Source organism: Dipodomys ordii, unplaced genomic scaffold, assembly GCF_000151885.1.
Source record: "Dipodomys ordii isolate 6190 unplaced genomic scaffold, Dord_2.0 Scaffold33, whole genome shotgun sequence".
NCBI classification, from domain to species: Eukaryota; Metazoa; Chordata; class Mammalia; order Rodentia; family Heteromyidae; genus Dipodomys; species Dipodomys ordii.
This window is the reverse complement of record NW_012267249.1, coordinates 4,056,138-4,072,463: the sequence shown is the minus strand read 5'-3', so window position 1 is coordinate 4,072,463 and position 16,326 is coordinate 4,056,138. Positions and strand designations below refer to the sequence as shown.

Here is a 16,326-nt window from a genome sequence, read left to right as displayed (position 1 = left end):
CAGGCCCAGAGTTCAGGCCCCATGACCGGACCCAAAAAAAAAAAAAAAAGAGTCTAATGTGGGGCTGGGAAGGTGGCTCAGTGGTAGAGTGCTTGCCTTGCATGCGTGAGGCCCTGGGTTCAATTCCTCAGCACCACTTAAGCAGAAAAGGCCGCAAGTGGTGCTGTGGCTCAAGTGGTAGAGTGCTAGCTGAAGAGCTGAGGAACAGCACCCAGGCCCAGAGTTCAGGCCCCACGACTGACAAAAGAGAGAGAGAGAAGGGGGGGAGAGAGAGTCTAATGTTTAGGGAAACTTAAAATGAACAGCAAAATTGTGCATCAAATAGGAACTATCCCCACATGCCCAGAGTCCCCACACATGCATACCCTATCCCATTATCAACTTTCCCAACCAGGGAAGTGCATTCGTCAGAACTGCATCATTATCAGCCAGAGCCTATAGTTTACATTAGGATTTGCTTTTGGTGTGTATTCCATGGAGTTGGACAATTACATAAAGACATGAACCCACCATCAGAGTACCATGTAGAGTTGCACTGCCCCAACAATCCTAGCTGCTCTGTTGACTCAACTCTCCCCAAGGAAACCATGCTGGGAAGACCACCATCCTGTGCCAGTACTGGGGCTTGAACTCAGTGCTCTTGCATGGCTTTTTTACTCTGGGCTGGCACTCTACCACTTGAGCCACATCTCCATTGGAAGACCACCATTTATCAAGCACCTTCTAAAGGCTGTACCTGCTCCACATCTACTAATCTTGACAACAATCATACAGGAGGCAGCTTCCTCATCACAGTAACTAGAGGAAGTAGGGTTCTAGCCTGTTCCAATAGTCCCACTGCCTGGAAACACCTCTTGTTGCTATCCCTCTTGTAGAATAATCATTGATTATACTACAGTGACTATAATGAGGTCTCTTTCCTGTGATTATGTTAATAATCAGGTAAGCCACTTAACAGACAATAAATCAGTCAGGTGACAGTGGATCATGCCTATTATAATCCTTGTTACTCAGGAGGCTGAGATCTATGGATCAGTTTGAAACTAGCTCAAGAAGAAAAGTCCATGAGACTCCAATTAACCTCCAATTAACCACCAATTAATCTCCAATTAACCACCACCAAAACAGAAAAAGTCACTGAAGCTTGAAGGTAATTCCCAAATGACAGCCCCAGCTGACTCCTTGATTTCAACCTGACACCTTAAACAGAGAACTGAGTATGCTGTGGCTGCTTCTGACCTGGGATCTGTGAGATAATCAGTGAACATTACATTAAGCCACAATGTGTTTAATAGTTGTTAGGAAGTGGTAGGAAACCAAAACCCAAGGAGACTAAGCCTGGATATTGGCTTCTCCCAAAGTGAAAGGATCTCTCTACAGTCTGAACTGGTCCCTCTATACCTGTTAGGCCTTAATTTTATAATATGAATAATAATGTGCATGAAAGTCTTTCTAAGTTGTTCTAAAAGCTTCCTTGGCTTCCTGTAATACTATATTGAGCATTCCTTTTCCTTGATAACTTAATCAATACTAACACCCATGTCATAATAAATGCCCTAAGGTACCACATTTGTCCTCTAACTGCACTCAACTAGCACACTTACTGCTTCTTGGATCTGTTTTTGTATTGTTTTGTTTTCTTTGTGCCAGTCCTAGGACTTGAACTCAAGGCCTGGGCACTGTCCTTGAGCTTTTTTGCTCAAGGCTAGGACTCTGCCTTGAGTCACAGTTCCACTTCTGGCTTTTTGCTGGTTAATTGGAGATAAGAGTCTCACAGACTCCTATCTGGGCTAGCTTCTAACTTAAATCCTCAGACCTCCCTCCTGAGTAGCAAGAATTACAGGTGTGAGTCCAGTGTGGATCTGGTTTGAATGGTCGCCAGCCTCCTTGCTATTCAGACACTAACCAATACTTGTCACTGCTGTCAGCACAGGGAGCCTCTCTTTGTACTTCCCCTCTCCAAGGACTTATAAAGGACAGAACAGCTTGTGAGATAATTTTTCCCACACAGGGAAAATTAGGACCTGGATCACAGTGTGAAGAGCTTTTCTACCCATTAAGTAACATTGGATCTGTGTTGGGACTTGTGACATACATTGGGGTTGCTCAGAGGCCCTTTCAGTTTGCTTCCTAGTTCTCAAAACAGTGCTGATGTTTTATAGGTGCATTAGTTGGCATATTAATTTTCTGTTTCTGCTGTAACAAATTACAACTTGGCAGGTTAAACAACACAAATCTATCATTTTACAATTCTATAGTTACAGGTCTGAAATGGGTTTCCCTAATATCAAGGTGCCAGCAGGCTGCAGTCCTAGGGGAGAATCTGTTTCTTTCCTTTTCCAGCTTTTACAAGCTGTGCTCATTCTCTGGCTCTTGGCCTTCTTCCATCTCCAAAGCCAACAATGACAGAGTCCTCATAGCTTATCTTTTCTTCCTTCTTACATGAGTGCATGTCCCTCTGATCCTCTTTTCTGCCTCCTCCTTCTACCTTTAAGAACATTGATAACATTGGGCCCACCTGGCTAATTCAGGATAACTTCCCTCTGGGGGTGTATATGCACACACCAGTCCTGGGACTTGAGCTCAGGCCTGGGGTGCTGTCCTTGAGCTGTATTGTTCAAAGTTAGTGCTCTACCACTTGAGCTCAGATCTATTCTGGCTTTTTGGTGGTTAATTGAAAATAGTAGTCTCATGACTTTACTTCCTGGACTAGCTTTGAACTGTGATCCTCAGATCTCAACCTCTTGAGTAGTTAGGATTATAGGTGTGACCCACTAGTGCTTGGCTAACCTGCCTATTTGGAAGTCATCTAACTAACAAACTTAACTCCATTTGCGACCATTTTGTTGTTTGAGACAGCTTCTTACTATGGAACCCAGGCTGGCCTTGACCACATGATCTTTTTGCCTCAGCCTCCCTAGTGCTGAGATTACAGGCATGAACCACCATACCTGTGATCCCATTTGCAACCTTAATTCCTTTTTTTCTTGTAACCTAGACTACTCATAGTTCCATGGATTAAGAAATAGGCATCTTTGGAAAGTTGTTATTCTGCCCACCGCATGAATAGTAACAAGACTTGTCTTGTTCACAAAAATGCTAATGATTTATTTTGAAGTGAGGAGACACTGTAAGTGACTAGAGGCTAGAGGCATCTTCAGGAGGAGAGGTATCCCATTGATACATTTTCTTTCTTTCTTTCTTTCTGTCTTTCTTTCTTTCTTCCTTCCTTTCTTCCTTCCTTCCTTCCTTCCTTCCTTCCTTTTATTTGTTGGTCATGGGGCTTGAACTCTGGCACTGTCCCTCAGCTCTTCAGCTCCAAGCTCTATCACTTGAGCCACAGCACCACTTCCAGTTTTCTGGTGGTTAATTGGACATAAGAGTCTCATGGACTTTCCTGCCTGGACTGGCTTTGAACTGTGATCCTCAGATCTCAGCCTCCTGAATAGCTAGGATTACAGGTGTGAGCTGCCAGTACCTGGCTCATTTAATTACTTTCTAGCCATCTTTTTCCTTCTCTAACAGTGCAGTGAGAGAGGAGTCCTAGTCTAAGATCAGCTCTGCCCCTGAGCCTTAGATCCATTCTCTGTCATCATTTTTGGGACCTTAGAAGGTTCCCTTTCAAGCCAGGTGCTGGTGGCTCATGCCTATAATCCTAGTTACTCAGGAGGCTGAGATCTGAGAATTGCTGTTCGAAGCAGGAAAGTCCATGAGACTTATCTTCAGTTAACCACCAAAAAGCTTGAGTAAAAATCTAAGGAACAGCATCCAGGTCTTGAGTTCAAGTCCCAGTTCCAGCACAAAAATTCTCTCATTATTTAAATTTAAAACTATTTTTTAAAATAAATAAATGAATAAGTAAAAGGTTCCCTATCTTCAACCTCCTCATTCCACTTCCAGCAATATTTTACACATGCTTAATTCGCTCCCATCTTAAACAAATGAGGTCCCCATTCCTGGGCCCTGTTCTTCTCAACAGGATGGCCCACATGAGATTCACTGTGACTCTGGCTAGCCACTCCCCTGGCTATAACCCTCTAATAACTTCCTGTTAACTTCCAGTTAACTCTTTCTCCTTCACATACTGTACATGGCACCTTCTTATCTTTCCCATCTTACATCTCTCAGTTCTTTCTCCCCCTCTTTTTCTCTCCCTGTCTACCCCTCTACCCCTTTTTTCTTCTTTCTTCTCTCCCCTGCCTTTCTCCATTCTACAGCTACTGGCAACACTTATCAGGTCATGTTTCCTCTTACTGTTAGGCCTTTCTGTAATCTGTTCCCTATTTCAGGAACCCTTCTTTTAGGAAGTGTTTTAAACTGCATTAGGAGTTCTCCTATGTACTCCTGCACTAGCCAGGACCATCACCTCTTCCATGATGTTGACCACACCACACTAAGGTTTCCTGGGAATGCCTTGGGGACAAGACTCTGATAGCCCCAGGGTATCACTGATTGCTGGCATGTAGTGAATGACTTATAGAAAGAAGACAAGACATTTCAAACAGAAGGCATGGCTAGCATATAGCTTCAAGACATTGTGTCACTTTATTGATAAACAACAAGAGATATTGAAAGATTTCTAGGGGTGGGGGAAGCTCAGAGATACAGGTAGTTTGGACATAGAAGTTCCAACTGTATTTCAAGGGGACTCACCATAGGAGAAAGTGTCTGGCATGGGGACCCCATGTCCAGCCAGCTCTTGAAATGTCCAGAACTTATTGATGCAGTTTAAGATGCTCTGAGAGCGGTTGACCAAGCGGCAGCCCAGCTTTTCTAGGTGTCTCAGGACGGTGATGTCGCTGTCTGACTGTATAGAGGGGGTGGACACTCGCACAACCACCACATCTGGAAAGGTGGTGAGGGCCTTCTGGTTCAGCTGCAGGCCTGCAATCAAGGACTAAAGTGAGCTCCGCACTTGCCAGTGTTCAGTCCAGCTGAAGACCTGCTTCCACGGGTCCTCAGTCTGCATCTGGCAGGGACAGAGTCTCAAGAGCAACCATCTGAACATCCCAGGGTGTCACCAAAGAGTTCTACAGTCAGCCTATTCTCCAAACAAATAGCAGAGCATGGTTATGAGGAAGCACAAAAAGATGGAAGAAAGAAAAATGAAAGCTGCATACCGAGAACAATACAAGTTAAAAGAATCCACAGGAGGGAGGCAACCTGCTCCCCTCTCCCATACAGAACCAAACATAAAGTCTGAAGACTCTATGGAAAGGCAACAGTGTCACTTACTTTGAGAATCTCTGCCACTTTTTTAGGATTTAACATCTAGAGAAAGAGTGTGATGACTGGATGGAGGATTATACAACCATGTAAATGATTTTATTTTATTCTTCTTTTTTTTTCTTTTTCTGTCAGCTGTGGGACTTGAACTCAGGGCCTTGGCACTATTCTTGAGGTTTTTCTGCTCAAGACTAGTGCTCTACCACTTTGAGCCATAGCACCACCTCTGGTTTTCTGGTGGTTCATTGGAGATAAGAGTCTCAGGGACTTTCCTGCCTGGGCTGGATTCGAACTGCATTTCTCAGATCTCAGCTTCCTGTGTAGCTAGGATTACAGGCATGAGCCACCAGGGCCTAGTGATGATTTTATTTTAAGGTGGGGTCTCATGATGAAGCCCAGGCTGGCCTCCAACTTGATGTCCCTCTTGCCTCAGTGTTCCAAGTACTCAGATTATAAGCATGCACCACTACACCAGCTAAAGGATGTTAGGAATATATTCTTCTATATCTAATGTACAAATGTCAATATTAAGTGGAAAAATAGGATTCCAAATGACAAATAAGGCATTATGATCTCAACTATATAGACAGATGCAAGTTGGAAAAGGCTAGAAAAAATATATTTTAATAGTGGGTAATGAGATTTCAGTAATTGCTTCTTTATATTTTATATTCATTTGTATTTTCCAGAATTTTTCCAAGTTCATATTCCCTTTAGAACAAAAACAAACTTTAAAAAAATCCAATCTACTAAAAATCAATTCAGTAGTCAACAAACTCAATATTCAAAATTAAATAAGATTAATTGAAGGCTAAATAAGATTAATTGAACAGCAAAAAGAAGCTGTTTTACCCTGGATTCAGTGGAGGTATTAGGATAATGTAAAGACTCAGATGAAGCTGAGTCCAGTCTTCAAGTTACTGAAGGACTTCTGTGTAGAAGAATTATTTGGCTTGTCTTCAACGACTCCAAGAGGTAGGGCTAGCCGCAAGAGCATTATTTTGTCTGTGTGTTCTCTGCTGAATCCAGCCTTTGGAACAATGCCTGGTGCATGGAAGACACTCAGTGTTTGTTGAGTTGAACAGAAGCTGTAGGGATATAGGCGTGGGCTCAATAAAAGGGACATTCTTCCACTGCCTAAGAATGGAATGGCCAAGGCTTACTGGTCACTCAACAATGGTACAGCAGGAAGCAATGACTGGAGACGCCCATGCAGCCTGCTTGGGGTCACGCAGGCCTCACATCCTCTGGGGTGCCTAATCCTAAAGTAATCACCTGGGGATGGAAAGATGGAGAGAGGACGTGGGTTACAAGAAATTCTTTGGTTTCTCTTCATGAACCTTAAGGGAGTTTCCAAAATGTTTTGAAGTCTTTTTTTTCCTCCTCTCTCTCTTCAATTCTGGAGTTTAAAATTAGGACCTACTAGGCAAGGATCCTACCATTCTGCTAACTTGTAAAACAACGGACAAAATTCTATTATAGGCTTTGTGTCATCTATTTCATGAAGGGTATTTTGCACACTCAGGTTAATGAAGTTAATAATTTCTCCATCAGAGATGAATAATATCAACACCAAAGCTCTCAGTTGAGCAAAAAGAGAAAAACTTTATGCATACAAATAAAAACAAAGAACAAAACACTCATAAAACAACAAATTAGTATCCGAGGTACAGAGATGGGGGTATTAAGATATATTTTACATAGTCACTTGCTGATAGTGTAAACTATGGGAAGGAAGTGCAACCGAATTCTTAGGCATGATTTATAAAGAATATTCAGACCATCTTCACTTTGCCATCAGACAGTATCATTTATGCTTGCTTTTGTTGGTCTTTAAAAACTCTTGTACTGTTTACAAGCCTTTGGGGGAAATTATAAAAGTGGTGAGGTGTGGGGGAAGTTGATTCTATGTAGTCTCCTCAAAATTGGTAGAAAAAAAAGAAAAGTAGCCAGGTTGATGCACATGATGAATCAATACAGAATATCCAGGACAGTATCACACAGTGAATAATATATGCAGAGATGCTTTGAAAACCATAAACCACTATACATATGCAAGGCACTGCCATTATTATTACATACATTCTACTAAGCAAGGTAGGACAATTTTATGGAGTTGTTTTTTTTTAAACCACCTAATGAGTAAAAACAGCTTTGCAACGGAAAAGTGACCTTGAGAAGCAAGAAGCGGCAAAAAACATCTAGCTTTCAAATCCCAACACGAGGTCACAGACAAACAGACTTCTACAGGGGAGGAAAAAAAGTTCAATCCACTTCTAGAATACCAACCACAAGTGCACAGAGACAGCTCAGCCTCAACAAGCAAGTTCACGTACACCTAGGAAGTCTTACCAGGACTTTGTCTCTCTTCTCCAAAGGTATATCTTTGGGCCTGGCTCATTCCAACTGAAGCCTTTAATAAATGAAGAATGGAATGGGTTAAAGTGGAGCCCAAAAGGCTCTACCATGCATTAAGACATGTCTGATGTCTGACTCTGTGCTCTTGGCTAGTCCTATGCAGAGGAACCTGACAGGTATAGGGTTCATCTGCAAAGCTAATTACACCAACCTTCAAGGTGCCTTCGGTGAGAGCAGTAGCTACACATGGTGGATTAAAGATTGATCCTTAGAGAGGCCTATCTCTGGATTTTGAGATATTAAACAGCTTAAGTAACCTCTGCCCTCTCTCCACAGTAGCAACTCCTTTCAGGGAAGGGCCGATTAGTTCAAGATGGAGCTTATTTAACACATCACTTTTCCCAGAATTCTTTACAACCCCACTGTGACCTGCAGTCTTCAAGCCAAGAAAATGAAGAGCTGGCTACAGGACATGAGGATAGGGCTCTGTTTGACTGCAGTGAATCAAAGGAGAACTCCAGCAATGAGTAGTTCTTGCCTTCAACCATCAAGACTCTTCACTTTAACCTGGGGAAGTGAAAGAAGCTGAGCTGCTTCTGGGATATTTGCTTCTTGAGGATTTGACCATAAATGTCATGGCATTTACATAAAACTGATACTTGATGGGTCACCACCAAACTCCTGGATTGGATCTGAGATTTATTATGTTTAGCCTCAAACTATTTTGTTTTTGAAAACAGACAAGTGAAAACCTGGAAATGATCACTCTATACCCAAAAAGGTCAGATAGTAGGGGGGAAAAAAAGATCAGACCTCAAATGAGTCAATAAAATGGCCAATCTAGTCTAAACTCTTTAAAAAGAAAAGAAAATAAAAATCAATATTTTTTGCATATTACTTCTAACAAGAACAATCTACTTTTATGAGTAATTTTGTTCTGATTTCTTTCTGAATGCACTACTTGATTATGGATTTCTCTTTTATTTGGAAACAAGATAGAAATATGCCTAGGCCTGGTGGCACATATCCAGCACGCAGGAGACAGAGGTAAGTGAATTGCAAGTTTGGCACCAACCTGGGCTACAGAGTAAGATTCTGTCTCAAAATAGTGGGAGAGGGGGTGATTTTTTTTTCCCTAAAGAGTTGGGTCTGTTTGCTTTTTATTTATGTTTAGTTTTAGTATTTTGTCAGTGAGGCTTGAACTCAGGGCCTGGGCACTGTCCCCAATCCTCTTTGTGCTCAAGGATAATGCTCTACCACTTGTACCATAGCACCACTTTGTCTTTGAGTGGCTAACTGGAGGGGAGTCTCATGGGGACTTTTCTGCCTGGGCTGCCTTTGAACTGTGATCCTCAGATCTCAGCCTCCTGAGTAGCTAAGATTACAAGCATGTCTGGCTACTTTTTTTTTTTTATGTGGTCCTGAGGAATTGAACCCAGGGCCTCGTGCATGCTAGGCAAGCACTCTACCACTAACCCACCTTCTCAGCCCCTACTTTTTGTTTTTTATACCTCATATATTAGGATAAATTAAGTTATGTAAAATCAGACTTCGCATTTGTAGCTATAATAGCAGAGAAATGCACTTTATAGCAAAGAGAAATAGCTTTAGTGAATAGCTTTAGTCATTTTTAGAAAACAGAGCTCTAAAACTTAAAAAAAAACAAACCTCAATCATTTGATAGTAGGAAATAGCGCATGGTAATAAAAGGTGCTGTGATTCAGATTTCATCCTGGCCAGGATTTTTCTTGAGCATCTGTTATATTTTAGGTACTTTGATAAGAACTTACACATCTTTTCTCATTTAGAGGCCTCTTCTAATACAGATCATTAGGATAGGTTTGACTGTAAATGCGTTGGTATTTATATAAAACTGATGCATGATGAACTATTGCCCTCCCAAACCTGTGCACACATCACTCATTTGCAGACATACAAACATCCTTCGCTTTACAGAAGAAAGCATCAACACTATACTGGTTTCCCATACACTAGGAGAAAAAAAGCCTTCATGTACACAGTAAGTACAATGTAAGGAAGCGGCAGGAGAGTGCAAATGCAGCATGGGAATAAACAAGGATCTATCTCACTACCTCACAGGACTCTTACATTTTTAGCAGAATCATGGCCATTGTGGATTCTCCCAGAGATGATCAAAAATGGATCCCTTCAACTTTTCACTGTGCCCCACTCCCTTTTTAATCTTATCTAGTGTAAAAGCCCAGATCCTTCAGTGACCCACAAAGCCCTACAAATGTGCTCACCTCTCCACCCTCCTCTCTGACTTCTCCCCTACTTTCTGCCCCTCTGCTTACTCTGTTCTGCCATGTTGGTTTCTTTACCCTCTTCTCCAGCCTACACGGCTCTATCCCCAACAGCTGGAAGGCATGCTTTCTTAATTCCTTCAGGTCTTCTGTAGAATATTACCTTTGGGTGAGGACAACCTCAGCCACCCTAAAGTTGCCACCCCCTTCTTTTCTCTCTTCCCTTAGCTTTTTTCACCAATATATTATATGCCTTACTTGTCTTATTTATATTCTAACTCATCCACCTAGAATGTAATTCTGGACAGGTGGACATTTCTGGATCTTTTCTTCTGTCATATAGAACAGTATGCAGTCAGTGGACTTTTGTTGACAGCTAACAAACAAATTATAAAATTATAATAGTGTGGCAAGACCACATCTATTCTTTCTGCCTCTACATCTCCACTGCCTCTCACACTGCCTGAGTAGATTCTCAATGAGTAACTGTTGAATGAAATAAATTAATGGAATGAAGAAACAGGATTGTTGTAAAGACTAAAATGTTTTAAAGTATTAGTAACACAAAGTAATTGAAATTTATTACTTATTCATAATAGTCTCGAATTAACTTTTTTTAATGCCAGTACTAATACTTGAACTCACAGTCTGGGTGCTATACCTTAGCTTTTTCTCTCAAGGCTGTGCTCTACCACTTGAACCACAGCTCTGCTTGTAGCTTTTTGTTGGTTAATTGGAGATAAGTCTTACAGAGTTTCCTGCCATGCTGCAAACCTCAATCCTGACATCTTAGCCTTTTGAGTAGCTAGGATTACAGGCATGAGCCACTGGCATCCAGCTGAGTTAACTTTTGGATAGTGAAAGATCAAATAGAAATAGGCCAAGAGCTTTAGATCATTATGTGGATTTGTGTTGATCAATATAAACCTTGAATAAGAAGAATCATTCTGGGACAGTGGGAGGGGTTAGCCAGGGAAGTAGCTGGAGTAAGGAGAGGAGACCAGCACTGATACAGCTGGATGTTGATGGATTTCCTGCTAGTGAGGGAAGTGACAAGGAGCTGTGATGAGTAAGGATGACAGGACATCTCTGAGTTATGGGTACAGCCCTTCCACCAGGCAAACCTAAGAAATATGGTGAAATGTTATGGTGGCATCAACAGGTGGTTTGGAAATCTATGAGTAGGGCTTTGAGAACCACAAAGGAGCCCAATTTACCAGCTCTAAAACACATCTCCAAAGTACTGTTAGAAACATAATATGAACATTCAATCCATCCTCCATTCTTGAGGTCAACCTGCAGATGTTAACTGTGGGCCCTGGGGTAAAGAAATCTATGCAGAGCCCACATCAGTTTGGGGGATTTTAGATGGTAGATGTTTCACCCCCTTTTTGATGTTCTACTAGTGCTATACAGTAGTGTTTCTGGGATTAGCAGGTGTCAAACACAGGCCTTTAGTAGAACTCACAGCTAAAGGCTAAGCACTCATGCCCAATTACTTGACACGCTGAAGCACAGATCTCAAGTTTGAGGCCAGCCCGGGCAACTTAGACTCTGTCTCAAAAGAAAAAATAAAAAGGACAAGGAATGTAGTTTGGCAATAGGAGTATTTGTCTTGCATATATGAGGAGCTGGATTCAATCCTCAATACTTCAGAGGGGAAAAAAAAAGAATCTGACTTAGGAATTGTCGTATGGGACTGGGGTTATAGCCCAGTGGTAGAGCATTTGCCTATGACATTCAAGGCCCTTGGTTTTAATCCCTAGCACTACTGGGTGGGCAGGAGGGGGGAATCCATATAGAACACAAAAGTTTTAGCTCTGAAAGTACGAGCAGGAATGCTGAGTCATCTACTCTAGAGCAAAAAGTGTAACACAACCTCATTTCTTGGGTCAGACTCATTTTATATCTTTTATCTGTCCCTGGGTTTGTGACTGGACTTATTTCTGGAGCCAGGTAATGATTCAGACCTGCACAAGGTCAAAGAACTTAATTCTCACTAGTGAACCTGTCCTCGTATAATGGTTCATCACAAACACATTTACACACACAATCATGATCTCCCAAACATAGATGCTAACTACTTGGTAAATAAAAGTCTCATATGCCCCAAATTAGCTTTTATGATTCTTTACTCGGTCATCAACAAACATGAAGACCTACTATGTACAGTGGAATCCTGTTGTTCAAGGGGAGAAGAGATATAAACTTTGCAGGCAGATAAAAATTCCAATAAATTATGCTGAGTGCTATTTTAAAAGTATGAACAATATTATTTGGCAGCAGATGACAGAGATGACAGAGATTGACTACCTGGGGACAAAGGAGGGAGCTCAAAAAGGCTTTATGGAGATGATTGACTTGTGTGAAGTTTTTGTTTTGTTTTGGTTGGCCATAGGGCCTGAACTCTGGGCCTGGGCGCTGTCCCTTAGCTCTTCAGCTCAAGGCTAGCGCTCTACCACTTGAGGCACAGCACCACTTCTGGCTTTTTCTGCTTATGTGGTGCTGAGGAATCAAACCCAGGGCCTCATGCATGCAAGGCAAGCACTCTACTGCTGAGCCACAGACCCTTGTGTGAAGTTTTAAAAGGAAATAAGCTAGGTGTTATAATCCTAGCTACCTAGGAGGCTGAGATCTGAAGATCATGGTTCAAAGTTAGCCCAGACAGAAAAATACATCAGACTCTTATCCCTAATTAACCACCTAAAAGCTAGAAGTGATAGAGCACTAGCATTGAGCAAGAAAGCTAAGGGATAATGCCCAGGCCCTGAGTTCAAACCCGTTTCTCTCTCTCTCTCTCTTTCTCTGTCTCTCTGTTTGGCTCATGCAGAAGGCAGAACAGAAGAGATGAGATTTAGTGCTTAGACTACAATGATTGAGTATTGGTTCTAACTTCAACCAATACTGTAAGTCCAATGACTCTTATTGGTGTTCATTGGTTGCCATGACTATCATTATTATTATTGGTGCATTTTGATCACATCCACCACTTCTCCTTAGAGTTGAGGATAGTTGATAAATATTTTGTTGGATGAATGAGTGATCAAGTGAGTGGAGAATATGAAGTTTCTTAAAGCAGATGGAGATAAACATGATTTCGCTAATGTCATACCCTGAAGAGTAAAAGGAGGGTGTTTTCTAGAGGCGCACTTCAGTTACCTGAAGGTCATTCCCCATTCTTTAATGAGCTGGCCCCTCCAAATCTGTATTGGATAGGGTAGACTACTGGATTAAAAATAATCACAGAACTTTGCATTTGTATAGAATTCTCAGTTTATATGTATAGTAATTTTAAAAATGCAATCTTTGAATTCAAAACTATCAAGCTCCCATTTGAATATTTCCAGATGTACCCTGAAGTTGTAATCCCTGGTTTTAGGCTCCCATTACCTTCCAAGAAGAAAGATTCAGCAATGAAATTAAGCAAGTGGCTGAGGCAGAGTCTGCCCATACCTTCCCCATACTACTTCCTTCAAGATAGTCCCACGCTGATATAAAGAAGTGATGGAAGTGAGCGAAGGCACAAAGGCTTGGTAAAGGTAGTGCCTTAATTTCTTAAGCTGTAAAATTACTTTGCAAAGTCACTGTTTAGCCTCAGTTTGATTGGATACAGTTCAATTCAACATCTACTCAGCCAGCTACTATGGGCTGCCAAGGTCCTAGAGCATGTTTTTCTCCTATGAGTGGGCTGTGAGTGAGGAGGTCAGGGAACTGAACTTGGGTTTGCTACAAAGTGCCTGGATGCCATTGACAAAGTCATTTCATCTTTTTGAACCTCAGGTTCATCTTCATAAAATAAAGTAGTTAGAAAAGATGATCTCAAAGTCCTCCCTAGTTCTCACATCTATAATTCTCAAATAGGGGAACTGTATCATTATAACTCTACATTTCTGAATTTCAAAGCCAGTGAATTCTGTGATCTTTATTTTCCCTTAGAGGAATGCTTTGACTCAGCAAATTGCCAAGAATTTGCTATAGTTTGACTCTAGACAAATCTTGGAAATAGACCTATCTTTACAAAGTGTTTACTAGGTGTCAATTCTGTGCCACTCATTCAGAAGTATTTGCTAAGCACCTACTATGTGCCAATTATTCAGAAGTATTTACTGAGTCCCTGCTACATGTCATTAATTATTTCAGTCACAGCACTGAAAAGATCAAGCAGTCACACTTCTCACAGAACTCATTTTCTTGTACTTTAATTCATCCATCCTCATAACAAATAAATCTTTTGACAGCTTCAGACAGCAGCAATGGTGATCTAATAGGTTTGTTTTATGTGCTATGATTTGGGCATGGCTACCTCTGAATTAACAACAAAAAAACTGCGTCAAAAATGCCTATCTTTAATGTCTATTTGTCAAGCAAATAGCTGTGTAGATCTTCTTGAAGTTAAAAAAGAAGTAACTCCTGGTTTGTGAATAGACTGAGATATTTTCATACTTGAATGAATTTCAGTCAACTTTGAGACACTAAAAAGTGATTAAATGTTTTCTGCAGTATTAACTAGAATTTAATTTTTTTCTAGAACTGAGTTTTTAAAGTGAGGTTTTATGCACAGAGAGCATTTGCCCATCCTTATAGAATCCATAATAGGTAGGATTTATAAGGGGGTCTACAAAACAAATATGATGTGAATTCTGGTCACTGTAACTCAAAAAGACAGACATCTTTACAAGCTGTAAAATGAGTAAGCAAGCATTCTATGGGTGAAAAAAATTAGATAGCTACTTAACCAGAATCAAGAAAATATAACATTATCCTATTTAAGTATGACACTGAAATGGAACTTTCAATCTGGAAGACTCTCAACTCTTAGTATCATAAATGAAAACCTTGAACTTCAAAGACTGATCCAGAATGAAGCCAAAGCACTCATGAACAGAAACACTAATAACAATCCAGAACAACTGCAGAGTCTCTGTTCTGAATCTATTACACATTAACTAATTGGAAGAGTTTTAGCAAATCAAAGATTGAGAAAATATTCCCTTTGCATGTGAAAGACAACACTTTAGATTAAGTATAAGGCCCCAGATGTTTGTAGTATATTTCTCCAACAGGCTATACAATCTGATAGCAACATATTGAAGGTTTAGACAAACATACAGATGAAAAATCTACAGCAGATATAGTCCACATAAAAACAGGTCACATTCAAATTCTCACTTGTTAGTAGCTAGTTCCAAATTTGGAATCCCTTGCCAAAGAAAATTCACAAAGTATGTACCCATTTAACCATATATGGCTGGAATAATATGAATAGTATAGTATGCTAAGAAGTACTTTTGACCTGGGAAACTCCTTTTGGTCCTGGATTCTTTGATGGCTGTATACTTTGGAGTGTCCAAACAGCAAGCCAGGGATTGTGAAAAGTTCAAGTCATGGATTCTTTCTTGTGTTAGAAATAATTAAGGCTATCTGAAAACAACCTTTTCAGGTCTAGGTCATACCCCCAAAAAGTCTCTTGGACATAGCAGTAAAGAGATGAGTAAGGTCAGAATGGTGTGTACCTGAAATCCTGGCTGTTCTGGAATCAGGATTCAATACTTGAAGGGAGGAAGATGAGTAAAAGAAAACCCCACCTAAGATCTCCTCTTACATATTACACTGGCAGGTGGCAGATATTCCCATCCACCTTCGGGAATAATCTTCTATGCATACCATTGCTGATGCACCAGATTGCTGGAAAAGTTTCCAAAAGCATCCATCATAATAACAATTTTGCCAACACAGGGCTGGTTTCTTACATCTCATAGTCGAAGCTGACAGGTTATCAGTGCAAGTACAATTTGCAAATCTGGGGTTTATAGCTTTGATTTTTCCTCTGACACCTCCTCTGGCTTTAGGTTGAATTTGTTTTCCCCAGAAAGCAAAGTCCTCTAAGTAAATTGAAACGAGTTCGCAAACCTTGGCCTCAGGGCAGATGGTGGTGATTGAAAGAGTGGCCTCTTTATCAAGGTGAGGGGCTTTCTCCACCCCAAGGGGTCTCGCAGGGAGACAGACACAGTCTTGTGGACCCGGTATTGGGGGGGACGGGAGGGGAAGAAGGGGTGAAGGCGACTTGGCTGAGCGAGGCCCTGGAGAGCATGCCCCCCTGCCCACCCTCGGGGACCCCGGGGTGGGCTTTGCTCACCGAGGTGGCCACCGATGACGGTGACGGCGATCTGGTCCATGAACACCGCCCGGAAGCGCACGTCCTGCTCGGAGCAGCGCTGCCGGAGGGCGCGCAGGATCTGCACCTGCGGGTAGTCCTCGCGGATGCGCCGGTCCGTGAGGAACCAGATCTGGGAGCACATGGCGGCCAGGGCGGCGGCGGCGCCGGCGCGGCGCAGACCCCTCGACGTCCCCCCTAGACAACCCTTCTGGCAGGACAGGCGTTGGGAGTCCCGGGCGAGCCACCGCGGCTCCGCTCCCGCCAGTGCGCCAGGCGCCTCTGCAGCCCTGACCCAGCGAATCTGCCCCGCCGCTCAGCGCC

General features: G+C 41.8%; 1 protein-coding gene across 1 annotated transcript in view; it reads right to left on the bottom strand.

Annotated features, from left to right (window-relative positions):
• Positions 1-16,147, bottom strand: part of Rimkla (ribosomal modification protein rimK-like family member A) — a 22,916-nt gene extending 6,769 nt beyond the window's left edge. The window contains exons 1-2 of the mRNA XM_013016773.1: positions 15,985-16,147; positions 4,654-4,884 (exon numbers count right to left, since the gene is read on the bottom strand). Of these exons, the coding sequence (XP_012872227.1) occupies positions 4,654-4,884; positions 15,985-16,147 (394 nt within the window). The remainder of the gene's footprint in view (positions 1-4,653; positions 4,885-15,984) is intronic.
• Between the last annotated feature and the right edge of the window lie 179 nt (positions 16,148-16,326).